This window comes from Anguilla rostrata, chromosome 7 (genome assembly GCF_018555375.3).
Source record: "Anguilla rostrata isolate EN2019 chromosome 7, ASM1855537v3, whole genome shotgun sequence".
NCBI classification, from domain to species: domain Eukaryota; kingdom Metazoa; phylum Chordata; class Actinopteri; order Anguilliformes; family Anguillidae; genus Anguilla; species Anguilla rostrata.
This window is the reverse complement of record NC_057939.1, coordinates 6,648,640-6,675,604: the sequence shown is the minus strand read 5'-3', so window position 1 is coordinate 6,675,604 and position 26,965 is coordinate 6,648,640. Positions and strand designations below refer to the sequence as shown.

Here is a 26,965-nt window from a genome sequence, read left to right as displayed (position 1 = left end):
ATATGCCTTATTATTTTTTTGCCATTATATTGGTCCTTTTTTGGCTGCAATAAGCTTTCAATCAGAGCATGAATCTCAGCCAGGAGACTGCGTGTTTCTCTCATTTGGAGGTGCTAAACAAGGTCCAGAATGTGTATAAAGCTTCAGTCATCACATGGTCACAATCGTAAACATGCCAATTCAGAAGATCCCAGACGGTGCTCGGCGGGTGCCAAGGGTGGAATTGCACTTCATTTATTTTTCTATACCAGCAGAGTGGTTAGCCAGATAGCTAATATTACTACAGAACAACAGGTTTGTTTTGGTTTGATTTAACCGCATACGCTGTCAAAGAAGAATAGCGAGCATTACTGTAGATTGAACCCCGCCCCCAAATTCAGTGCATTTGATTGGATCCCGCCCACGAGCTTGTCCACACTCTCTTTGTGTTTACTGCAGTGAGGCTGATTATGTGAATGGAACTTGAATAACAGATAACAGAACGGCTCTCTTGCTCAATTTATAATGCTTTGGTGACATTCCACGCAACATCAGCAGCGCTGTGGATGACTGTTTTGGGTCAGAAACAGTTTTTTGCAGATGGAGGAATTCATTTAGACAAGCTTTGGTTGGTAGCCATTGAACAGTTGATTGAAATCACCCGGCCTATTGCAATAACAGAGCTATTAAGGACTTCCGGAAGAGAAGGGCCTCAGACAAAACAGTGAACCAGACCCTGAGAGCCAGTTTATGATGGAGAGGGAGACAGCTTTTCACAAGATAACTATTCATTTAATTTACTGTCAATGAGTCAACTATATTCAAAGTCCTGATTTACATTACCCTAGACCTTGACGTCGACCCTTGGACATCTGGCATTTTCCATCACCAAACAAGCTGTCTATTATGAGCGTCAAATAATAAATAAATAAATTCTCATTATGTTATGAGTCAAACCAGCTGACATCTGTAAGAGCTAATATATGTATCTTGTGGAGCCAGCTTCTGTATTGTGTTTTTTCCAGTGAGCTTGATTGGTAAACTCAATTCCTCCTTTCATAAGTCACAGGGTGACATTATTGGATTTGGTCTTTGGACTGACAGGAATTAAAAATTCTATATTCTTGGGATGAGTAGTTTTTTTTTTTTTTTTTACAAGCATGTAATTAGCTTCTGTGGTATTTCCTTTTGCCATCACTTGATATTTTTTTACTCGTTTAATTGGGTTCAAATGCACATTATATAGCTATTAGGCTCAATAGTGCTGGCGACATAAGTATCTTGTATTTGATTAATTTGCTGTCTAGGGAAGGAACTCAATCTTGTTTGAGCAGCTTGCCTGTAATGAGTCCATTAAATACACTGAATGCAGCTCCTGCTGAACAGAAAGCACACTGAGTGAAGAGCAGGCTCATGAGAGATGGACATATATCTGAATACAAACGCACATCACACCGCGTGCATTAATTAACGAGGGGCAGTGTCCCCTTGATCAATGTAGGAGAGCAAAAAGGCCAAAATCAGTTTCCTCAATGAAATTGAATACAAAGGGGCAAAGCCAGGGATCTGGAGAAGAAAGCTGTGTAAAGCTTAGCCTGCCCGCTGTAGCAGGAGTAGAACTATCAGAAGAGAAACAAACATCCACAGTACGGTTCACTATACGGTGCCTTTTCATCACAGGGAACTGGCTGGAATGTAACTGCCAACAACGTAATGAAACGGGACTCTCTGAACACCTCATAGCCGAAATCGGCCGGTTGTAAGTTGAGTAGACGACCTGCGTTCGCCTTCGAGCGGCCCGTTTACCTCAGCGAGTCAGCCGTGTCGTGCGTAGTCACGATCATTAATCAGATAGGTGTACGTGTCGTTATGTTCGCCATCTCTTATTCATTCATCATCGCGTCTCACGCTGTGTTTCCGATCCGCGTTCGGATCTCGTGCTACATTTTAGCCTACTTGAGCAATCTGATCAGATAGCTACACAATGCCGCCAGGTACATGGGGCTAAAATGTACTCTAAAGAGTCTAAACACTTCTCTAACACTGCTGGTTTAACACTGAACATTTTGCTGTGTAGGCTTCACATTAACACACCCAGATTCATAAATCTTCTACCATTTTACTTTACACTCTATAGGAACCAAATGAACTGCGATCTTTCTAATAACAGTTAGTAATTATACTACATTCAGGTTAGGTGTTAGTAATTATACAACATTCAGGTTCACTCCTAGCTGCTGCTACTATTATTTTACTCTAGAGTGTGCTGGCTCTTTGGCCTCACAGAGCATGAAATTAAATACAAGGGCATAGTGCCCGGGCCGGGGTCTAGGGCAGTGAACCATGGCAGGCTATGTTTATGGCTACAGTGGCTGCTGAATGCTTTTTTAATCCAGCTAAGCAGCTACATGTGTCCTGTGCTATATCTGAAAAAAAAAAAACGATTTCAATCACTCATCACTCTCTTTAATAGTTAGTCTCCTTAGCTCGTACAAAACATTTCCAGAGTGTTCAGCCAGCTGTCATGTTGCGACAACACTATCGCATTACAGCACCGTCACAGAACTTTTTATGGGAATGAAAGGCTAGCTTGGTGCCCTCACATGTGATCCACATTAATAAAGCAGCCTGGCGGAAATACCCCGCTCAGTGTTTTACAGACTTAATTTGGCCTGACCCAGAAGGTTGTTCGCTTGAGAGAGGCAGCCGAGAGTACGCCGAACACGTGTTTTTACACAGTTTTGACTGCAGTCATATTTTCATATAATGCCGACTCCCTGTCTTAAAGGAAATTAGAGAACGGTAGGAAGAGACCAATGGAAAGTGTGTTTAGAAGTGGTGAACACCAGCTTTCCGTCAGCTTGGTGTGTCTTTTGTAAGTGCAATGCCAATGTTTCCTGCAGTTCATTTTCAAATACTCTGACCTTTTCCTGAAAATATAACTTAGAGCCATTTTATGATTAAACGCCAACTTATTGTTTTAAGCAAGCAGAATAATATACCATTGCTTTCTTTGGGGGATCATGTACAGGGGGTTTGTAATGAGCACAATAAATGTACTGTGTAGGCCTGTCTATTAACATGCATAATGTCAAGACTATAAACAAGAGCAATAAAGTGAGCTCATTGAGGTCACAAGTCACAATAAGATGTAAAATTGAAGTGACATGTAATCTACGTCCGCAAATAATGCAGCAACTCAGATATGTGTAACTGTAATTTGTGTAAATTTTCCCTACAGATTCTCATATTTACAGTAACAGTTTCTCAGAAAAAGATGATAAGAGGTTCAGACAAATGGACGTAATTATGTGAATAAAACAAGGACAGGCACAAAATGATTCGCATCATTAATCCGTATTATGAAGGCGTATCGGTCATATACTACAATGTTGGTGTGTGACAAAAAATGTGCGACTTTTCTTAATTTCTTCGTTGGTAAAAACAATGGTATTCGTACGATCTTTAAAAATGTATAATACAGAGAAACTAGGTGTTTTAAATATTAATGTGCTGTTCTATTCTTAGAAACTATTGAAAAGTATCTGATGTCTTCATCACTGATTGTGCATTCAGGACCAACAGGATTTTGTTTTTCTTGCTCCATAATAATAAATAATTTACATTAAAAAATAAAAATGATGAAATGTTCTTTAGTTAAGCATGTGATAAAAGTTATTATTATTGCAGCTATATTGAACATACATTATGCAAGTATACGCCGTTAAATGAGTAAGCAAAAGTAATTTGGGTTGGTGGGGTAGTAAAAATATTGTCCACAAGACACATTTCTGTAGCACAAAACCAAACCGTAATGTGACTTTTCCAGACCATTGCAGCGACGTTATGCTGTAATCAATGTCGCAGCAGAACTGCAAGAACATCAACCAGGAAGAATCTGGTTGCAGGCTGCTAAATAGAGAAATAGAGGCATTCATTAACTCTGTCCCTGCTATTTCAGCTAGCAGCGTGGTGTAGTATCAGTGAGTTTCTTAAATCTCTCTCTCACCCTGTTTGTCAGACCTGACTCAGCTGTTTGTTGATTTTGCTAATCTACCATCGATTTCTGTGTATCTGCAGGCTTTGTATTTAATTTGATCTCACAGTGGTCCTAACCTCTCCCCTCTCCTAATCTGCAGTGGCAGGTAGGCATTCTGAAGCTCTTAAAGTGTGTGAGACTAAAAAGAGATTGCATATTTGCCAGGGCCATTTAAGATGTTACACACATCCAACTATTTTACATGATATTGCATTCTGTTTTTGCTATACTTTCATAAATGTATTTTTCACTAAAATAAACTAGACTCAGACCAATGCACACAAATGCACAGGCGTGGGCACAAGCATGCAAAACAAAGCCTGCGTTGAGCGGTAAAGAACTCGCCAACGCCTGTGCTCGTTAATAAAAAGACATCAGAAGATGTTATTGCGCATATAGACTGTGTAGGGGAACAGAGGGAGACAATATAAGTGTGTCCGGTATCGGCCTGCAGTCATGCCATGGTGTAACAGGAGCCAGACTAATATGAACACGCCATAACAAAGCCATGGCGATAGTAGCAGATAGACCTGGAAAGTTAATGAAGGGTGAGGCCACTTCATTATTCACGAGAATGGTCGGGCCCTCTGAAAGCCCAAAATACCTCCTGCATCTCACCTGCAAGCTGGGACTGGTCAGGCGGCCTCCTTTCACCGCAGGGGATGGGAAAGGACAGTTAACCGAGGAAAAAGTGTCCATCATTCACCACAAAAGATTATTTACGGTCGTCTTCATGAGAAAACTGATGAATGGCTCTTCGACAAGGGTGAGTTTTTGAGCCTTTTGAAACCATTGCAAAATAGGGCATTATGCTGTTGTGGTTATACCTGCAGGACTGGATGGTTCATTTGACTTGCTGGAGGACTTTGTCCTTCCTGTGCGAGCCTCGGAGCAAATTCAGAAAGGGGGCTAGCCTATCATTGTAGTGTGCGTTACATTACATCACACGGTTCACCTTGTACCATAAGCAGTCCTACTGAATCCTCATGAATCACTGGTCCTGGCTAGTCTGTGTTCATCGATTTCATATGCAGTGGGCCTACATCCCTATTAGTGGGGTGTAGCTAGTGGGTTTGATCCACTGAATGATATTTTCTGAAGTAATGTCTGGTTTATTATTGCAATAAGATGTGGAATATGCAAAAACACATTGACATTGAGCACCAATTAATATCTGGATATACACTTTGTAAAGTCTCACAGGGTCTGAAAATCACTGGGTAAATTGAAGTGTTTTTAGCAGGAGTTAGCCTCAAGTTCAACCCTCTAGACCACAGAACAGACTGCATTACATCCAAATCTGTGAAATTTAGCTGTTCCACTTGACATGCAGTCCTGTGGCCTAGAGGTTTAAACTGCAGCTAAGCACACTGCATCGCTCAAAATAGTATCCTGAATTGTTCTTTATGTTTATGTAATTGAACGATATATAATTGAATTCTAGAAAATAATAAGGTTTTATATATAAATACAAGTTTTGATATATATTATTATACAATAATAATAATAATAATAATAATAATAATAATTTCACTGTGAATCTAGGAAACATCGTATCATTTAGGAGAAGAAAGAGTTAACTAATCCACCCCCCCACCCCCACCCATCACCAGAGCACAATGGGCGGGTTCAGCGCGCACATTGCGCTCGCAGCGTTTCTGCTTGAGAGCGGATTACTCTGAGGGACCGACAAAAATCTGTGAAAGAGTTGGGCAACAAATGGGACCACTCTTTTGAGGAACAACGTACCTGTCCCGATAACAATCTGAAGCACATCCCTGCGGACCGAATTGCGGGGACTATGCCCAGCGCCGATACCGCTCTGGATAAAACTTTGTGTGAAGTGAAGAAATACTATCACAAAAACGAAATGGTAAATGCCGATCTTTCACGCACACTTGCATTTCGTGGCGTGTAGGGGTTCCATATGGCGAGATGACAGAGTCGCGGACACTGTAGAAGCGTCTGTATATGCAATGCATCGAAATAGCTACAATTTATCGGCGATCTGTTATTTGCAGATAGTAATTAATTAATAGTCATTCACGGAGGGAACCGCTTAGTAACACAGTTAAATTGGCATTATCTATTGTTACGAGATTAACACCGCTATGCAGCTAGTGTAGCAACGCTAATCAGAGAGCGAGTTTGTCGAACAACGCTCAATGTAGCCTACATGTAGCAGTTCAACGTGTCGTTTTTAAATAAATAAAAAGTAGCACAGTTTTTAGTTTTTTGTGTAACATTAGTTTAGATAGCTGACTGTGCAGAGTGGGTGACTCTGTGGTTTGTTTAGACATGTTAAAGCACGCAACCATTAAATTTGAATAACTGACAGAATTGTTTTTTTTCTTCAAACAGAGCTTTCACTTATTTTATTTTTCTTCAGCTATTTTTCAACAAAAGCCCGTTAAAAACATTCGTTTTTAAGGATAACGCATAGTTACGCAAGCGTTGAGGCAGTCAAAATATTTAAATGCACCCCTTAAATCAGCCATTCCGATACAAAATATTCATTTATGGTACAACCTAATTTTTGTGCTCTTGTTTAATTTAGTCATAAGGCAAGTAGCAATTTATAATAGATTTAAACCGTGAGTAAACATCGAAAGTTCACACCAGTGAGGTATGAAATTAGTCGTCTTCCCCTCAGATGTCTAAGACTTGTGTTTCTCCAGCCGATATGGCACGTAGCTACTTCGGTCTCGTTTCGGATTGTTGTAGTATGAGGTGTCAGATGCCTCCTACTTGTAGCAACAGCTCAATGACCACCGTGCAGCTGTGAAACTATGTAGTTTAACAAGGGTCTTTAAAATGTTTTGTGTGCTATTTTTTGATATAGTCCCAGTAGGCTAGGCTATATATCGCTAAAATTGAGCCCGGCGCCCAACCCTCGGTTGGGAATATTTACGGCGTCCATGCAACGGGTAGTATTTTTCTTAAAATGTGTGAAAGTTACTAAATTGCTTGTTATTCTGGACCAGAAACTCGGTGGTCTTGCTTACGAAGTAACGAAGCCTCGGGCTGCAGCAGACAGCGCGCGGAGACAGTGTGGAATGTAATAAGCTTGCTAAACACCGGTCTCGTAAATACGACAGAACAATGGACACGATCTCTTTGCAGGCATCTAGGAATAGAGTAATGCACCTTAACTCGACTTAAGCCTTCCAGGTCCACTTTTCGTCCACTTGACCCTGGTTTCTGCGTGGTCATGACAGAGCACGTACATTCCTTACATGCGTTTAAGATTGCTGGCATGCATCATGTAATTAGTCAACTCATTGAGTGAAATTTGGCAGTCGATCTGTACTCATTTAGAATGCCCTGCCACGTCTTGGCGCACGCCAGAAGCATGCGCGAGGACGGGTCCAGTTTGGAAAGGCTGAGAGTGGAAGAGAAGGAGGAACAGGGTGAGAAACTCCAGAGGACAGGAGTCAAAACTTTGGTGACAGTAGAAAAAAAAGAGTACATCTTTTCAAGCATTTCTTCTTCTCTCGGGCTGAAAATGCTGTTGGGGGCCTCATTGTCCTTCTCCTTAATGAGCTGTTTACCTCTCATTTATCTATTTAACAATGATTAGACAGCCTATGCAGAATATCTCTGAAAATATTGGCCGTTGTATTAATTCATCCTATTGTCTCCATTTGCTTGAACAATTGTCCAGTACTACCAGTGCTATGCTTCAAAGTGTGGAAACTAAAATGGCAATTTGAAACTAATGTCACCATTACTGAAAAGGATAGCCTAATCATGGATAGTTTTTGAATGGTATTGTTTGCAGCCACAGTTGGAGAAAATTAATTCTATAGAATTTTGGGGTAATATAGTTTTTTATGGTTTATTCACACCTGTTAGACACAAGTGCCTTTGCCCTCTTATGCTGTTGCTGCAATGCAATGGTCTAGCCACTACGTTGATAGCCAGCCAGAGTCTTTTACGCAGTCCCCGACAGGAAAACCTTCACTGACGACATCATTATTTAGACTCGAAGCGCACTTCCTTAATTAAGCATTTGTGTGGCCTCTCAGCTCTCCACTGCCTGCTGATGTTTCATTAGAAGTTCTACGCGTTTCCTCTCTACAGATTGTGAGGTTCTGTATTCTTTGGAGAGCATGTATTGATCGGGCTTTGCGGTGGAACTTGGATATGTTCTTGAGTCATGCAGCAAATTTGGATTCATAACAGGGAAAGACATGATATATTCTAAAGGCCGTAATATATAAATATATATATATATATATATATATTTGGAGTTTGCATTTGGAAAATTGCACTGAAGTATTGAATTGTTAATTTCTGTAAAGAGCTACTTTGGCTGCGTATTATGGCAGGGCAATTTAACTGTGCTAATGAGCTATATAACTTTGAAGGCACTGTGACAACCTTTGATGCAACTTGGCATTTACTTCAACCCGCAGCTTTTAATCAAAATCCCAGTCATTTTATTCTGCATTGTCCTGGCCCCTCTTTCACCCACTCTAAATGCATGCTTCTAAGGTCAAAGAAAAGAAAGAGGCTGATAGGGCTCGAGGTTTCAGGAGAGATGGGAACGTTATTTTTATCTCAATAGTCGTACCCAAGATTGTTGGGTTGCCTTTACAGCGGCGAGGTAATGATGGCTTTCAAAGACCCCTCCAGCTTATTTGTAATTTCAGAAAGGTTTTGTTGTCCCATGCCGAAGTGTGAGAGGTAGTAATTCTACAGTAAGAGGTGGTATTGCACAGCAGTCAAGCACAATTATAAGGGCTGCCTGAAGAGCATGGTTATTTCACACTTTTTTTCCAAGACTTACCTTTTTTGCTGTCAGTTTACAAACATGTGGGTGCAAGCCAGTGCCTGGTTGAAAGGATCTTTTAAGTGTATCGCTGAGATATTTTGTTGGTAACGCTAGAGATCTCGCCAGTCTAGCAAAACCGTGCCCTCCATGTAGAAAGGCTTTTAAACGTCCCCGCAAACCACTGTGAATGTGTTTTTTTTTTTTTTTCTTTTTTTATTTCTGCGAGGCCAGGAGAGAAGAAAGAACAAGATCGCGAGCAAGACGAGGGTCAAATCACAATTTTTTACCGCTGAAGCAACAGGTCGGGGACATTCCTAGCGGCTGGCATTGTGGCCGACGTTCCGTGGTCCGCCGTTGTCATGGCAACCTGCAGGATTCTCTCTCGCTCCCCAGGTCCCAGTGCTGTTTGCTCCCTGGTTTTTTAAAAATTTTATTTGAACGCTGCCTAGGGTGGGTTTGATTTACTCCTTGAACCTTCCCCCCTGAAACTTTCTGAGGCTGGGGGAGCATGGGACACTGGCCTTGAGCTGTCAGCAGACATCTGGGGGGGGGGGGGGGGGGGGGAATAGATAGGGCAACCCACTGACCTGGGGGGTGGATTTATGTGTCTGTGCGGCTGGACCGGCGCTCCCTCATCTGCTCGCCGAGCTGCATGATGAGAGCGCGTGGGGTTGCGCCAAGCTGCCGGAGGTGGGATTGGGGGGGGGGGGAGCAGTGGGGGGAGGGGGACTGCAGCGAAGGCTCGTAGACGGCGGGTTGAACTCCCAGAAGCCGTGGCGGCGGTGAGAACCTGTCAGGCGGCTCTCCGGCGGTGACCGGAGCCAGGAACGCGGGAGGCTCTGTCTGGGTCTGCGAGGATCAGCGTAGGCCAGCTGGAGGAGACGACCGATGCGCAGACTTTCCTACACAACCGACAGCTGGGGGGAACTGGCAGTTCACAGAGAACACCTGACTCCACCGACCAATTAATGCTCTCTTTGCTCAGGGGAAGCCGTCGGCTTCCTGGAGATTTACCCATAATCCCATTTTGGGGGTGGTTTGGTGGTCAGAAGAGTTGCATTTTTTCGTGCGGTGACATGGTCTTGTTAGAAGCTACATTGACGCTAGAAGCTACATTTGTTAGGCTAAAAGAAAATAAAAAAGGGGGAAAAACATGGTTTTTGTCTTGCAGGAACACTTCAGAATAGTACTCGTTTTTGCTGCAGGTGTTCCCATTTACCAGCCTAAAGGTCACACGGAAAGTGTTAGTCGTGAGAAAGTTAAATTCTAAAAACTATTTATTTCCTCTTTTCAGCCACCTCTGCTTTTTCGGTCTCCGCCATTTTAAATCTGCACGTGTCAGCATCCCTGGAGTGGAGGGTTACGCTCCAGCAGTCGCAGTTGATCCTTGTTTCGGTACAAGATTACCAAAAGCGAAACCATCACAGCTCTCCAGTGACACGCAGGCGCTGGCTATATTAATCTGCGTACATGTCCCACAGTCTTGATTGCCTTCTTTTAGCTTTGAGACAGTGCGTGAAGAAAGGAAGTGAAAAGCTAGTGTGGTTCGTCACTGAGACGCGTCCAATAGAAGTAGCTGGTGGAGTGCAGCCTTTTATTGTTCTTTAAGTGATGTGAAAGCTGGAGGATTAAGATTTAAAAGGCACTCTTAGAGTAGACTGGCTACGCAGCACAAAACGCCACTTCAGTCTGTATAATACAACAGTAAGGAAAATTGAAGATAATGAGACAGCTTTGCACCCACTAGAACTTCCAACTGAACAAATTGCTGACATATAAACCTTTCATTTTCCATCACAGTCACTGCCATGTAGGCTGTCTGACATGGCTTTGATTCTCTGAACCTAGAGACAGATTTGTTTCCAGGTGTTGGCTTCCACATGCCAGACGGGTTTCAGCATGTTTTTTTAGTTAACTTTAACGCAAGTTTCGCAGATCCAGGATGAATGCAGTACTGCATATCCCGAAACGGTCAATATACTCTGTTACTTTAGGATAAGGCCCAACTCTTTTAAACAGCTGTGGTTCTCAAGGGTTTTTTTTCCCCCAGCATGTTCTATGAGTCTCTATATTTCCAACACATTTAAGGACTATGAGGAAGGTGGTTGAGGAGGTGTCCGGAGAAATCACCAGATTCGGTTTGGAGTGAAATTGTCTGGGAGTTTTAATGCGAGCTCGGGACGGGACTGCAAGTTCAGAGTTTTAGAGTTCTGCAGAGGATGCTAACCATCTCAGAGAGGACGTAAGTTACCGGGAGCCTTTATAGGAAGCCTGTAAACTGATACTATTTAAATTATGCTTCTCTGGTTTCTCTGCACTGACAGGTACATTCCTTATCTCCCATGCTCCCCAGACTCGTTCAGGGCCTGGAGGGGTGGAGGATGGGGCCAAAAAAAACCCAAAACAAAACAAAAAACAATCTTGGGACAAAGTGTCCCTTAATGAGGGATGGAAATGGGTAGAAAGGGGAGGATTAACGAGAGCAGAAAGGGCATTGCCACAGAATTGCAATAATACTCCAGTAAGCTTAATACAACGAGACAGCAACGATGTGTCGTGGATTCAGTAAAGCGAGCGTTCAACGAGCAATGTGAGCGTTAATGGTCCCTGCATAGGCCTGCGTGTTTTGTGCGAGTGTTCATATTGTCTGTATGGATCAGTTTTATTGCAGATGGCCTCTGCCTGTCCTTTAGCCGTACCTTTGTGTGTGTGTAGGAATGCATGGAACGTGCAGCTTTTCCTGCACTCTTGGTGTCGAGGACCAGCACCTATCCTGCCAGGCAGGTCGGCTGAGTGGAGATGCACATCAGAACGGCTGTCAGTCGTTGATATGAGCTCCAGCACGTGACATCGCGCGCGCGCATCACCGGATTATTTATGCGAGCGACGGGGATGAGCTGATGGGTACCGTTCTGCACAAACGCACACACCCTGAGGTGCGTGATACCAGCACCTTTATGTGGTTGGTGGTTATTGCTGAACACAGTGAGGTGTGAACGTAACTGGCTTGCTGTTGATGTTAGATAGCTTTCTGCGTTCTGGAGGGTGGGATGTTTGAAGGATGACAAGACAGTCAGGTGTTTTGTCTTTATTTGGTTGCAAGTCGTACAATACAAAACGTAGTCAGTGGTGCGTTGTGACAATTTAACTGGCTCCCGTCTCGTTTCAATGGAATAGGCTCCCTATATGGAATATATCTATTGTTCATAATACAAAAAAATCAAAACAAAATACATTTTAAATAGATTTCACTATTGTACAGGGTACAGAACAATATAGAATGAACAGAAGATCAACAGTAACAGAATAATTAAATTATATTACACTTAATGATTCAAAATGAGGCTCTTAATTCAATAGAAAATACAATACAGTATCATAATGGCAATTTGCTCTGAATGGGTTATATTAACACGTGGATTCATATCTCTTCAAAATTGCGTCCCACAGTAAATAAGTGTGTGTTTACAATGCTAATGGATGTGTGATCCGGACTGCTCGTTCACACAATGCGAAAGAGGCTGCACTTTTGTGCGTCATACGCTTCAGCCAACGGATTATGAATGAGAAATATTGTTCAAAGGATTGTCACAAGACCATCTGCATACCTGGTCACATGGCTCCCCTGTGAAAGAAAACCAAAAATGAATGAAAATATATCTCCGGCTAGCCAAGAGTGGTATAGCATCAGTTGGCTAGCTGACATTAGCTAACAGCTATCCCTCTGGATATTATCTACTATTTACATGGGAATTAGACATCCTAGTATTACAGGAATTACCGGGTATGAATTAGATATTATTTAGTGCTCCACACAACAATTAGACGCATAACAGATTGCATTTTACAACTTCCAGTTCCTCAAGCTGACTTTTGCAAAGTGACCTTTGTGAGGAAGGGCCTCCGGGGGCAGGGCCCTGCATCCAGTAGCTGTGGGTGCTCGAGCGCACAGGGCAGCTGGCCTCGGTGTGGGCACTTGGCTGCAGAAGGACAGGGCCCCTGAACAGCCTCTAAACATGTTCATGCAGCAACCTAATGAATCTCCCGGCCTCTTTGTTGCATTTTAAGAGCCGGGAAGGCTGTGTTTCGCCACCCAGTGTCTCCTGGGCACGACACAAAGGTCCCATTGTGTGACGCGGGGGTGCGCTCATCCCTCTCCCTCAGATGAGGCCAGGCTAGAGTAGGGATCTGTGTTTCTTCCCGTTGGCTCGAGGGCTACATTACTGTGCTGCCGCGGTCACGTACAGTACACAGCTATGCGTTCGAACAAAGGAAACCTCACGTTGTTTGCTTATCCGGCGGCTTCCGTTATCTGCCGTTCATTTCATGTACGGTGCTACGCCACTCCTTTTTAGCCGCGTGATCAAGGGCACTGATGGCTTTTGCGTGTCGGGTCATAAATAAAAAGCGGTCATTTGCTGAATTTACAGCGGTTATACTTAACGTCAGATCCGCGACGTCAGCACAAGAGGTCGACTGTCCCTCCTGCCACCCAACGGTCCATCTCTTAATACGGCTTCTTTCTGAACGTTCTATTTTTGTAGGTCAATGTGGAAACCCCCATTGAGTCAAGTCAAGAAAAACACATAAATGGGAGCAAATGAAGTGTGACTGTGACACTCCTCACCACCATCTTTTTACCTACTTTTACTCTGATTGGTATTTTACTCTTTTTTCAAATGCTGTTGTTGTACTCGTTTTGTAATTGTCTCTGAGTTGGCACCAGTTAAATTGTGCGTACTGTAATTGCCTTTGAGTGTGATAATGGGACATTTGTATAAATCCGCTTGCGGGAAGTAAATGTTTAATTTGTGGTGATTAGCTGCTTAAATGCTTAAAAAAATGGGTACTGCCTGCCTTCTGCCCCTCTTTAGAGTTTTGGTGTCTTCAGAAGATTTTACAGTTAAATGAACTGGCTCATGAGCTCATTCAAATACTGCCTCACGCAAACTTGTGCATTCTTGCACAAATGCTATCAAATTAAAACATTTTTTAATGCCTTTCCCTCCACCTTGTGTGATCTGTTTCACTGTAAAGCAAATGTGTCCTGGTTGTTTACAGGACGTGTGTACCATATTGTGGTAAACAAAACATCCTGCTTCCTCCTTCCCCAACGTCACAGTAAATGTGCGGACTTCCGCTTTGGGACGCTTGGGGCAGCATGTGGGAAAGCAAGCTGAGGGGCTGGGAGTTATGCAGCTCCCGCTCATTTTAACGGCATACGTCTGCTTAACGTTTGCATCATCAAAAAAACTGCTCTAAAACCAGACATTGTGGCATGCATGCAGTGCTCTACTTGTTCCTGGAAAAAAATATTTAAGGCTTTTGTCAAAAAAAAACCCCACTGTGTAAAATGTAAAACAATCGTATTTGTGTGCGTATATACGCAAGTTATATACCAGTTTTTCTCCCCTAATAATTATGTAAGCTGCAAACGTTTAGACGGTGTGGAGATGTGGTAGCGTGGTTTCGTAAGTACAACACTGCAGCATTCTGCTGCCATGGTAACTTTGGAAGAATACCCACATGACTGGAGGGCCTGGCTTGGCTTTTCTCTCGGGTCTGCAGCAGCACTTCACCGCGTGGAAGTTAACAGCACGGCCTAATTAAGCATTAAAAACATTACAGCAAAGAGCCACGACGTGTGCCGATGTCCTGGCCTGAGTGTCACAGCGATGAGTCTCAAATGTCTGGGCTACGTGAGAAAATACGTCTGCTTTTATTTTTAACTCTTGTGCTTTTCTCATTACGCCACAGCATTTAGCAGACTCACTCTTACCCAGTGCTAACGACGCCGATTATATATGTTTGTACATATAGCTCAAGTATAAAGGTGGATACTTTACTGCTCAGGAGTACTACGACAACACCTGTCTCAGAATAGCCCTGTCCCATATTGTACAGTTAGGAATCGAACACACAACCTTTGCGTTACGAGCCTCAGTACCCAAGTGTTATGCTACGTAGCTGTCAGCTGAGGAGCGCTGTGGTGTTTTGGCTAACGTAAAAACGCTTTTAAGCCCCTTGCTAAATTCTTCAGCTGGAGTGTTTAAAATGCAAGTTGGAAGACTTGCTTATGTGCAACTCTTCCGCGCTGCTGGGGCTTTGAGGCAGTAAAGCTGTGTCACACTTACTTGGCAGTGAGCTAGAAAAGCGCGTCGGATCATCGTAGATTAGTCATCCCGAAGCTGGCAGCGGGTCGGGTTTGCATAGCGCTTCCGAGGACCAGACTCATGGTCTCGGTAATTTTAGCGTGTCCCCTGTGTACTTGTATTTATAAGGGCAAATTCAAGAACCCGTAGTGCACATATTACTCGCCTTCTCCTTTTTTTAAATGGAGCATTTAGAGTATCCCCCAAAATAGATGTGCCCGGCTGATTTTAAGATGAGAGCGTGGTGTGACGCAGTAAAAGTGCATGGGTTTCTAACCCACTGCCAAGTTTGGGCATTCCAAGTGAAGCAGAGCGGAGTTTTGGGGGGGGGGGGTGAGGAAACACTCTGTTATCCAACTGTGAACTGTGTATTATAAATCGTAATTAGCGTAGCTTCCTTTGGGCAGGCGCGGTGCCTAAACGAGGGGACAGCGCCGTTTGGGCCAGCCCTCATGGTGCGCCGCTGTTCATTAAACAGGGGCGGCAGTGTAGCGTAATGGGTAAGGAGCTGGTCTTGTTACATTACATTACGTTACAGGCATTTAGCAGACGCTCTAATCCAGAGCGACTTGCACAACTTTTACATAGCATTTTACATTGTATCCATTTACACAGCTGGATATATACTGAAGCAATGCAGGTTAAGTACCTTGCTCAAGGGTACAACGGCAGTGTCCTTACCCGGGAATCGAACCTACGACCTTTCGGTTACAAGCCCAGTTCCTTACCCACTGTGCTACACTCCGTCTTGTAACCTGAAGGTCCCAGGTTCGATTCCCAGGTAGGGCACTGCCGTTGTACCCTTGAGCAAGGTAACTCACCTGCATTGCTTCGGTGTATACAGTATATCCAGCTGTATAAATGGATGCAATGTAAAATGCTATGTAAAATGTTGCGTTAGTCGCTCTGGATAAGAGCGTCTGCTAAATGCCTGTAATGTAATGCAATGAAAACACACTGTACTCCGGTTCTGCCCCTTTACCACTTTGATCTGGAGAAATACCCCTGGAATAACCCGGGCCACCCCACCACCTGGCCCTTTCCCCTTCGCTGTCCCTCACTTGAAACGAGCATTTATAAGACTGGCTCTGTGTTGTCGCGGAGACACAGGGGTGGTGCGTACGTGCGCGCCTCGGTCAATTTGCCAGGCGCCGTGGTTACTGACACATTTCACGGTCGGCGGGCAGTTGCTGCTGTCTATTTGTGTAGTGCATTCTGCCTGCGTGGACCTTGTTGCTTTTAATGTTGCATAATGGGAGAGCAAAACAAGCTGTGCACCCCCGTCCTCCGACCCCCCCCCCCCTCCCCCGCCGAGGACCTTCTTTTGTCACCTGGCAGGTAGAAACGAAAATAGAAAGGGCTTTAATGAACCGTGACGATCTTAATTGTGCTAATTTCATGTCGCTAACATGGCACCGAAAAACCGGTCTTTGATTCTCGTGTCTCCAGGGTGATAAAGAGAGAAAGAAACTGGGAGAACAGAAAACAGGTGAGGGCTTTGATGGCAGAACAATTTTTTCTTTTCTTTTGTTCTGTGGATACTCTGCTTAGAACAACATTACTGTTCACTTTTATGAAACGCGGTACGTTACGCACTTATTATTACCTGAAAATGGTACAGATCTGCTTGATTTCCACGTTATATTAAATAACCCTGACCCCGCCTGTAGTTCTCATCCTGTTATGCTCAAATGTAATGATATTCCTCACGTTAATCGCTGGATGCGAAGGCCCTTCCTTTTGCTGGAACGGCCTAAAGGCCTGTGTGGATTTAGGGCGAGTTGCGCCAGAGATGGCAGATCGCTCCAGGCTATATAAACCTTATGGGCACATGGATACTGAAGTTGCATAAAACAGCTTCCCACATAATGACCTACATAATCCTAGTACAATCCTCAGCCTTTAAAAGAGCTTTCGGTGTTGTTACGTACCACACATCGTGGCAGGTCTGAACATTACGTCTGTTGTGGATCGATTCCCGTTCGGCATTCAGTGTTCCTAATGCCCGTCCTTCGGGAAGCCGATAACTAAATGAAAACCGGAATGAGGCCGCGGCGCAAATGAATAGCTGCATCGACAGACGCGCGGAGTATCGATCTGTTTGTGCTCTCTCTCCGCGAAACTCTAACACGTCCCACGTCCCACGTCCCAGGCCGCTGAGCGGCACGGTGGGTCTGGCACAGTTGCTTGATGAGGATCTTTAGTCGATGGAACCTGACTGATAATGGGGTTGTAAATGTAGAGAGGGACGAGCTGTAATGGTTCCTGGTGTGATTATCTTGCGCTTGGAGGGGGGGTGGGTGGAGGCGGGAGGGGTGCTGGTCATTGATGGATTGCCCAACAGGGTGTCCAACTGAGGACAGGGCGACACCAAGTCCCATCATACATTGCAGCCTAAATAGTTGAGGGCTTTTGTCCTGAAGATTGCTGTCCAAATCCCCCAAATATTCGACAGGACATATTTATCTCCTGGTCTGAGGATAGGACTGCGTGCTCACAGGCCCCCTTGCTTTCTCGATGATTGCAGCTTGCTGTCAAAAAGTCAGCTATTAAAAACTGAATTGGAGGGAAAAAAAGTGTGTGCTGCCTTTCTTTTCTTAGTTTTACGTTCACATACCTTGGTCTGCACCTTGCCAAACAAGGTGTACATTTTTTTTGTTCACTTTTGTTTTCTTGTGGCCACCTTTTGTCCTTTTGTTGTCATCTTTTCAGCAGGAAACATAATTTGCAAAAAAAATTCCCTTATGGTTTTTTTTTTTTAAAGGGGTGGGGGGGGGCAGTGCTCCCCTGTGTAATTATTGAGGCGGTCATCTGACCCTTTGCCCCCGTTCGCTTGGCTCCGGTGTTGTTTTTACTTGCTCAGGGTTAAATTATTCGTGGCCTGACAGGTAGTGTAAAGAGATAAGAGAGCAGTGCCAGGTTCAGGTAGCTTCCTATTCTGCGGATCTCCTTGTGAGGAGCTAGTTGCCCTAAAGTGCTGTGGTATTCTCTGTGTGGCTCTCCAGACGTACTAGTTGAAAGATCAATTCTTTCTTGTTCTTGTCCTCCCTCCCTCCCTCCCTTTTTGTCAATGTTTTTGAAGTGTAGTTTAGCTTCTCTATGTTTATATGCACTCTGTTGTTTTTGTCGTGTACTGCAGCATTGTTAAAAACCTTGAAAAGCACTACAGCTGTGCTCAATGAATGGTGCTGTGGTGGTGAATGAACACAGGTCTTACGCTCGAGGTTTGTTTGAGGAGGAAGTGGATGGGGCTTGGAAGGAACTATTTTTAATCTGAAGGAAGTACTGGGAGCATGGCCCATTTGGCCAAGATATTAGAACAAGCTGACAGGACGGCCCCGCACGGTCTGTCTTGTACACAAAAGAAAGCAATCTACTTTCCTCCTAGCGTGAATCCAGCCTGGATATTTCAGTGGCTGCTCAGACTCGCTCTCACGTCTGCTCATACTGGCTCTTGTGCCTTAATGCTTTTACCGCAGTTGTTTACTGCTGCAAAGATTTATTTAACGGAAAAATACTGCGTTTTGAATACAGAATAATTTCTGTGTTTGAGCGGTCTCCCCCTGCCCCCCACCCCCCCACCCACCCAAATGGTCAGGCAGTCTTGCTTGTGCTCAGCATCGTGAAATTCTACCAGCACTGGCTATTTTATAGTGAAAATGTCCTTGGTTGAAGTGTGCTTCTCAGTTCTAATAAGACATTGATTCCGCTTTTCTTGCTTAAGAGAGGAGTAATGTGCACATATATTTCAGTTATTCAGAGTAACTGAAAATTATGTCACCTGGAAAGCATTAGGAAACCGAACAGGGGCGGCGGCTAACCTGATCGACAGAAGACCTTTGTCTCCTGTTGACATGGGAACGGTTTGGTCGACCGTGTGCATTCTGTTGCATAACGCGGTTGATGCGTTTTGGTGCGTGTCACTGGGGTAAACATGATATCCGGTCTCCTGGAGAACACTGTGTGTATGAGCTCAACGCCTGTAACAGACTATGAAGGCATAGGCCCCCTTTTCAAGCAGTTGAATCATGGCTAAATTCGAATGGGCTCTTCGAATGGAACTACGATAATATTACTCATTTTGAGCATGAGGTTTATCATCACGTCCAGGCAACCTTTATGTTGCTGATGTGGCACGATGGAAAAAGCAAAAGGGGAAAAAAAAATCCTTATGGATTCCATAAGGAGAATACATTTTCTGGACATATTTGGAATGTGTGTGCACATAGTGAGTCAGGCTACGGCGAGGGAGAAAGATGCTGTAACCTCAGGCCGTGACCTAAACGATGACCCGTGTGCGAATCGCCGAAACGCGCAAGGTTCGACCAGACAGCTGTCTCGCGGTCATTGCAAGGATGTGAAGTTGAGAAGATCACAAGTAAAAGCATATCCTGGCCTATCTCTCACCAGACTAAACCTGTTTGCGGGCTGCTTTTTTTTTTTTTTTTTTTTAAGAAAAAATGCTGCAGTGTGACAGTTGGTTTGTACCCCATGGGCTCTATGCCGTATCCTATGGAATACACAAAGCTGCCTCTGAAGTTTTTAGGAGGTGTGACGCGAGATCTCTATTTGGGGTTCGTTCCCTGCCCAGATTAGTACAGAGGTTCATGGATCTTCTCAGTATATTGTCAATGCATATACACAAGGAGTAAAACAAGGGAGAGACATGCCCTGTCTCTACCCTTTGGTAAAATATGAAAGACACAGGCTCTGTGCAGGACACCATAATGCTAGATCTTTAGGGGTTGGATTTTTTTTCTTTGCATGTCTGTGGCACAGAATTCTGTGTTAGCTTTCATGCCATCTTTGATTATGGTGCCAAATTATTGGTGGAGACTTTCATTTTTATTCAAATATTTTTTCTTAAATGCAATATTTGGTGTCAGTGTGATTATAGAGACAGAAGGTGCAATTAGTGCATGGGCCTTACATCTGAATGCCAAAGTTAAATTCAGCCAGAAGAGTTTTGTACTTACTTAACGTAAAAAAACAGAACTGCAAAACATTTTCATAATGAATTCCTGCACTAGAATCACTGCAGCCTGTGAGTCATGTCAGTAATATACTGGGTCTGTATTTCAAGTCTGGGCAAGAAGCATCGCTGGTACAGTTACAAAACTGTGCTTAATTGCTAGTTCCATCACGTTCACTTGGCTTACTTCAGGACAAACAGCTTAGCAGTCTGGCCTGCTTCTGCCTCACCTGCAGTTTGACCTGCTTCCAAACACTGTGAGTTTTTTTTTTTTTTCTTCTTCTTCTTCATAAACGAGAGAGAAAGAGACAGAGAGGGTGAATGAGTGTGCATGCATGTTGAGTGAGTGTTTGTGTGTGAGTCTGTCAGAGAGGGAGAGAGAGAGAGCGAGAGAGAGCCAAACATAAATGGTATCCCATTTGGCTGGATTTGTCTTTTCTCTAAATCATCTTAGCAAAGTAATCCCTGTCAACACAAATGGTAGGTTTGTTGTTGTTGTCTTTCCTAACTTCTGTTCAGTTGAAGCGATTTCAACATTCGGCTGATTTTCCTCCCCATCCTCGTTGAGCTTCTCTTACTAGCACGCTTATATTTGGAACTCCGTAAATACTAGGTTCAGGTGAGCAGTGAGAAGTGCAAAAACTGCTCTGCTCAACAGTTACCCTCTGTCTTGATTTTATGAGTCTTCACAGAATTCGATAGACGGGATGGGGGTAGGCATTTAAAAGGCCTCCTCTCACACCATGTTTGGGCTCCCAATGGACCAATCTCGCTCTTACTCAAAAAAGCTTTAATTCCAGGGCCTGTTTTGGAAATCTTTCCTCTTCGCATTTCCTCTGCGTTCATGTTTGAAGCAGCTGGTTCTGCATGGCATCTTGGCACGCCCCCCACCCCTCCCCTTAACTCGGACACCCTCCCTATTCTCACGTTACGCAATTCTCTCTCCCCCCCGCCCCCCTCCCCCGCCCCAACCTTTTAACTGTTTTGAAAAGGAACGACATTGCGCATTCTACGAAGGAGAAATGGCGTTGAATTATGTTCCCCCACCCAGGATCGGCGGGGCACAGGACCATAAATGGAGACGTTGTGAGCGATCTTGTGCGCCGCAGTGTACGGGACGTCCCAGCGGGCGCAGGAGACGGAGGGAAACAAAAAAACCCCGGGGGAACGAGACTCACGGCTGGTTAACGTTCTCCAAATTACGTGGCCTGGGTCACATCAAACTGAGAGCTTCAGCGATAAGCTGGGAGCTAATCTGCCGTGACTCTGTGGTATGATATTGCCCTGTATGCGTGTACACGCGGCACCAAAAGGGGGGGGGGGGCGGCGGTCACAATTAATTTGACCTCTTGTTCCGCTTTATCATCGAAATATATGGGCCTGTGCAGCAATGGTCCTGAATGCGCGTGGCGGACCGTGTTTATGGAAGCCATCTAAGTTTGGCAAATTAGCATTTAGAGTGGCTCGATAAATCAGCAGAGAAAGGCTTTGAGGATTAGCCTTTTCCGGCCAGCACGCGTGGGTGCTGTCAGGACAGAGATGGTCTCGGTGTCAGTGGGTCACGATTGGCTACGAGGCCGTGCTGATAGTGGGCCACTGAAACACAGACTCTGTTGGCGGGGCGTGGCCAAGCTAGACTGCTCCCATAAACGCAGGAAGTCGGGGACAGTGCCGGTGAAATCCATGTCATGTCATGTGATGATGCCCACGGTGCGCAAGATGGGTCTGAGCCATTCGTGGGGTGTGTTCTGATGTGGCTTCACACCACAGACTTGGCCAGCCCGGGCCAGGGCTGTTTTACAGCACAAACTCATTTTTATTTTTTTATCATTTTGCAGTTTAAGCTGCTCTTGTAAACGTTATTGTTCTAGCGCCTTGCACAGCCCTTTGACATGAATGCTCACCGCAGTGGGTCCCCAACCTCGTTCCTGGAGATCCGTCGTCCTGGCGGTTTTCACTCCAGCCCTGACAAAAGCACGCCTCACTCAACAGCCTGAGATGCTGAGAAGCTAATTAATGTAATCAGGTGTGCCAAATTAGGGCTGGGAATGAAAATGTGTTTTGCCCTCAAGATGTTTTTGTCCTGCTGTGACAGATTTGCGCTGAAGTGGCTGATGAAAGTAACCCCCCATTTTGGGCATCTCTGTTCTGAGCAGTTAGTTAAAATGTCTTTGGCTGTTGCAATGGCAAAAGGGAACGTTACAAGGTACTACCTTGACTGAAGTCTGCCCTCACCCCCATCCAAACATACACGCGCACACACACGCATGCACGCACGCATACACACACACACACACACATACACATACACACACACACACGCACACACACACAAACTCATTCCCTGCTGTGTCTCGCGGTGTCATCATCCCCGTCAGTCAGACTCCCCTGTCTTTCGGTTCGTGGTTCTGGGAGGAAGAGGAGGAGGAGGAGGAGGTAGGACGGAGGTCCCTCGGAGCGACAGATTCCCTCGCGTCACTCGTGCTGTTTTTTTTTTTTTTTCTCCAGCGCACCGCTGAGCAAAGTCGCCGCTGTGCTGAACGTCAGCGGTGTCCCTAAAACGCCCGGCTGCGTGCGCGGGCAGCGTGTGAAGCGTCGTCTGCTGAGCTGCACCAGGCCTCTAATAGAGCCGTAGGGTCTGCTGCGGGAAACTGAATAAGCGTACGGGTCCGCGCTTTTAATTGATTGTATAGGACGGATAATGCTTATAGGTTTTTTGTTGCCATGGACCGACGTCCGTGCTTTTTTTGGCCAGCCCTACAAACGCGAATGTCTGCGACTGGGTGACTGAGGTGAGTGATGAAGTTAGACCATTGGTCGGCCGGATGAAGTGTGTTTAGGTCCAGCCACATACTAGGTTTTGACCTGGTCTTGTTTCATTCTATAGAACAAATAATGCGTATGGGTTTTTGTTCTTGAACTAATGGATGGACAGACCATCACTGAAACTGATGAAAATAGAAATACCCTCATGCCCTCGTGGGTTTTATGCTTAGACCTCCAAGACTCAACTGTGTCTGTTTACAGACATTCTTTGTGGCCCAATGCGCCACAGTTATGTGAAATCAGCCAAAACACGGAGGGAATTGACCTTGTTTTGATGTCATGAAGGCTGGCGTGGACACCTTTCCACTGTGGCGCGGAGAGAGGGAATCGGGGGGGGAGCGCCCGTTGGTTCATTCAGCGTGGCAGTGGGCGATGTTGAGACAGGCACGCAGAAGCAAGCCCGTGTCTGTCTGGGTCCCCAGCACAGCGGGTAATCTGGCCGGCCTCGGTGGACTCCCCGTCTGCGCTCTGCCCCAAGAGGGGGGGGGTTGGCATGGAAGGAGGAGGGGGGGGGGTCGAATAGACACACAGAGAGGAACCCCCCTCTATAGACACAGAGAGGAACCTCTGTCACCATGGCAGCGGTAACCGGCATGCGTGGCATTCTGCCGGGAGCCCCCACCGCAGTCGACAACGCCCCCCCCCCCGCGACATTCAATCACACACTCGCAAATTCACACACGGGCACAAACTCCGGCTAAAATCCCTGCCAGGATGACGGTTCTGCTTCATCACACTTCTGAATAATGGACTTGAAAGTGCCCGTCTCTGCCTGCGCACAGCACTTTGACGGCGCCGCTGGGTTTTTTTTTTCTGAGGTAAAAAAATAAATAAAAAATGAACAGCTAGCAGTTATCTTGTCATTCATGGTTTGTCTCCTGAAGTCACAGTTCCACATGCTGGCCTGTGTTTGCGGGGGACTGCTGCAGTGCTGTCGTGGCATGTTTTTCTCTCTTTCTCTCCCTCCTCTATCGCTCACTCCTCCTCCTCCTCCTCCTCCTCCTCTCCCTCCCTCTATCTCTGTCCTGCGCGTGGGAGTTTGAGGCGAGAGGATTCTCTCCCGTCCGCGGCTAATCTCTCGCAGACAGCGAAGGCTGCTCTGTAGCCCGGCAGGACCAAAAAACATCTGAAGTGACTTAAACTCGTTCCCCCGTGGGGGGCGGTCAGTGACAGAGGCTTGGCAGGAAGAGGATGAGGATGATGATGATGATGATGATGTTGGGAAAGCAACCGAGTGATCGTGTTAACCGCACGCTCTCGTCCGCGGTGGAGAGAAACCGAGAAGGCTCGCTGATTACGCGTCTCCGCCTCTGGTGTTGTGTGAAAACACTGCAAACACTGCCGTGCGCTGCTGTCGCTGACGTCCTCCCTCTCCTCCTGCTGTTGCTGACGTCCTCCCTCTCCTCCTGCTGTGGACCTCTATCCACAGCTCATACCAAAACCTGAACTGTTTCGCTGAAGGACCTGTGGCTTCGGCACAGGGGCCCCAGCCAGGAATTCTGGGAATTCTGAGCCCCCTGAAAAGATATTGCTCTGGGCCCCCCGGGGACCCTTTTTTAAGAAGACTAATAATTTTTTTTTTGGCTGTTTTATTTTATTTTTTTAATTTAACCTTTGTTTAAGCAGGGGAAAAAAACCCCATTGAGATCGAAATCTCTTTTGCAAGGGGGCGCCTGACATAAAACACACAGTTACAATGGTACTCAAGACAGTGGACAAACCAGATACAGACATCAAAGGTTTGTAGGCCCCTAGAATGTGGGCCCCTAGAATCATTACCACCTTTCACCCCACTGGCGACGGCTCGCCTTCTGTATTTGAGCCCCAGGGTGAAGTGCCTGACTTCTGTAGCTCCGGCTACAGTGCCTGTGCTCACAAATATGTGAACGGGCCTGCGTGAGGTTTAAAACTGTGAGCGTTGTTAATGGACCCATTGCGAGCGGTCTCCGCTTGCTGTCGCTGTGAGCGTGTGACCCAGATAGAGCCGCCCGCTCAGTTCACAGCTTTGCGCCTGTTCTTCTGTCTCATTGGTTCTGTACCTTCAGTCTCTGATCCCTGTTCTTACACACACATTTTACGACCTACAGATTTCTCTCTCCCTCCCCGCGTCTTTCAAATTCAAATATCCCTTCATTTGCATGACAAGTGAACTTGTGTTGCAAAAGCACTTTAAGTCTGACGGAGATATTTTGCCAGGGAGTAGTCTCTGCCTAGAGCCTAGTGCATTTCCAGTTTAGTGTTTGTTTTAAATTTTTTTGGCAATGGAAAATGTTTTTGTTCATCTGGTCAATTTTTAAGAACTGTAATCGATGTCTTTCTTTTAGACTTGGTGCACACAAATTGGTATTTGATTGCCAGTTTTCCCAGGGGGCTCTATCTCTGGCTGCTGTTCAGTGCGCTCTGCTAGTAGCACTAGCGGCGCGGGGGGCCGGGTCAGCTTTATTTAAATAAACCCAGAATTTAAGTGCTCTTGTCTCCGCCGGCAACGGGAGTGGGAGTGGGAAGTGGCCCGTTTCAGCCTCGTGCCCACCAATGAGGGGCCCTCCTGCGTACACACAGCTTAACACACTTCCAGGCGAATTTTCCGTAATTATATTTTTATCCCGTGATTTATTTTTGGTGTGTAATTGAGGGCCCGAGTTTCGCTCCCACAGGAGAAGGTGGACTGGATAATGGCGTCAGATATTTCAGACTGATCTTTTTTGTCAGGGTTGAATCTGGCACCATTTCTCCCTCGTATCGTTTTATTATTTTTTTTGCTGATGCTGAAACTATGTTAAAGCTCCCCGAAGCACTGACTTACCAGGGGAAAAGAGCCCAGAGTCAGCAGGCTACACATTCTGTAATGATTCCAGATGTGCTGCTTCTGAGGGCGACGGTGACAGCCTCTCTATAAATAATAGTTCTATAAATAAGTTGTGTGCTTTAACAACTTGCTCCTGGTTCGTTAGATTCATAATTACTTGCATTTCAGCCTAGACTTTTGCAATCTGTGTATATATTTATTTTGTCAACATTGTTTAGCTTGGGAGCAGAACTAAGGGATGTCTGTATTGCTTACAGGTGTGAAAGACTCAGATCTTGCAGATGCTGGTGCCCCTTTCAAAGGCCTTTCCCATTTCAAAGGGCTTTCAGGCCTCCTTCTGTTTATGTCACAAACATTGCTCTAGGTTCCCGTAGCTTCCTGTCTCTTGGTATTATTTAAACTCTTTCTGTGCTGTAAAATATTAATAATTGGAAAAAATAATAAACATATCCATGCTGAAATTTCCAACTTAAACCTGCCTAAGCTGGTCAAGCTGGTCTAAGACGTGTTTTCCACATTTTTAGCTGGTCGTTCAGCTGTTCACCAGCAGGCCGGATTATATAGTCAGCTAGTCCTCCAGTTTGACCACCAGCTTACTCTACCAGCTAGCTTAAGCAGCTTTGACCAGCTTTGTCCAGATAGAGACCAGCTCCGACCAGCCACAGCCCAGCTAGAAATGTCAAAAGCACAGTTTAAATCATCTTTGAGTAACGGCTTAGAATCCCAGTCAGTATTAGCTGGAATCAGCAGGGATAGTGGAGCTGCATATCTGTTAACTGTACCATTCACTTCTAAAAACATAATAGTGTTTTTATCTGGGGAAAAAATGTTTTGTAGCTTTTAAAACGAGTCGGAATCTGTTTAACCTAATAAAATTTTGGACATTTCATCTGTACAAAGTAGATCAAATTGGATGTGTCTACAGGAATTGGTAAAAATATGAACCAGTTTGCCTAGAACAAAGTAAAATGTCTCCTAATAAACTTTGGACAACATGCCCACGGGTTGCCCCCCAAAACCCCAAAAACAGATTAAGTACAAAGTTTGGTTATTGACAGTTTAATCCGGCAAGTTCTCTTCAGTCTGATTCGTGATTTGCGTCCGGAGGCAATGTAGGCTATGCTGGAGTCACTCGCTCGCACGTTAGACCTACATCCTCACATCACCGCTGTGACAGTTTTGTTTTTCCGTCTAACTGCGACATCTCGGAAAAGTTGACGACATTGACGGAATGCGATTTGAAAGACGCTAATATTTGTTGAGCCGGCGATCCGTAAAACGGCTCACTTGGCGGTTGTGCTTAACGGCCGTGCTGCTGAAGAAGCACCGAGCAGATGCTATTTTGATACAGCATTATACAGAGCCCCGTGCCAGGATCTGTTGATCGCAGGTTCCTGTTTGAACTTTATAGCAG

The 26,965-nt window shown here is 45.1% G+C and overlaps 1 protein-coding gene across 2 annotated transcripts in view; it reads left to right on the top strand.

The window, feature by feature from the left end:
- The window catches only part of tmcc3 (transmembrane and coiled-coil domain family 3), a 53,970-nt gene that overhangs the window by 15,514 nt on the left and 11,491 nt on the right, over positions 1-26,965 (top strand). Inside the window, exon 1 of one of the 2 annotated variants that reach the window (XM_064342552.1) lies at positions 5,635-5,891. The exons of the other annotated variant lie outside the window; for it this stretch is intronic. Coding sequence (XP_064198622.1) covers positions 5,820-5,891 — 72 coding nt within the window. The 5' untranslated portion in view covers positions 5,635-5,819. Of the gene's footprint in view, positions 1-5,634; positions 5,892-26,965 lie in introns of those variants that run through there. 2 annotated transcript variants of the gene reach the window in all.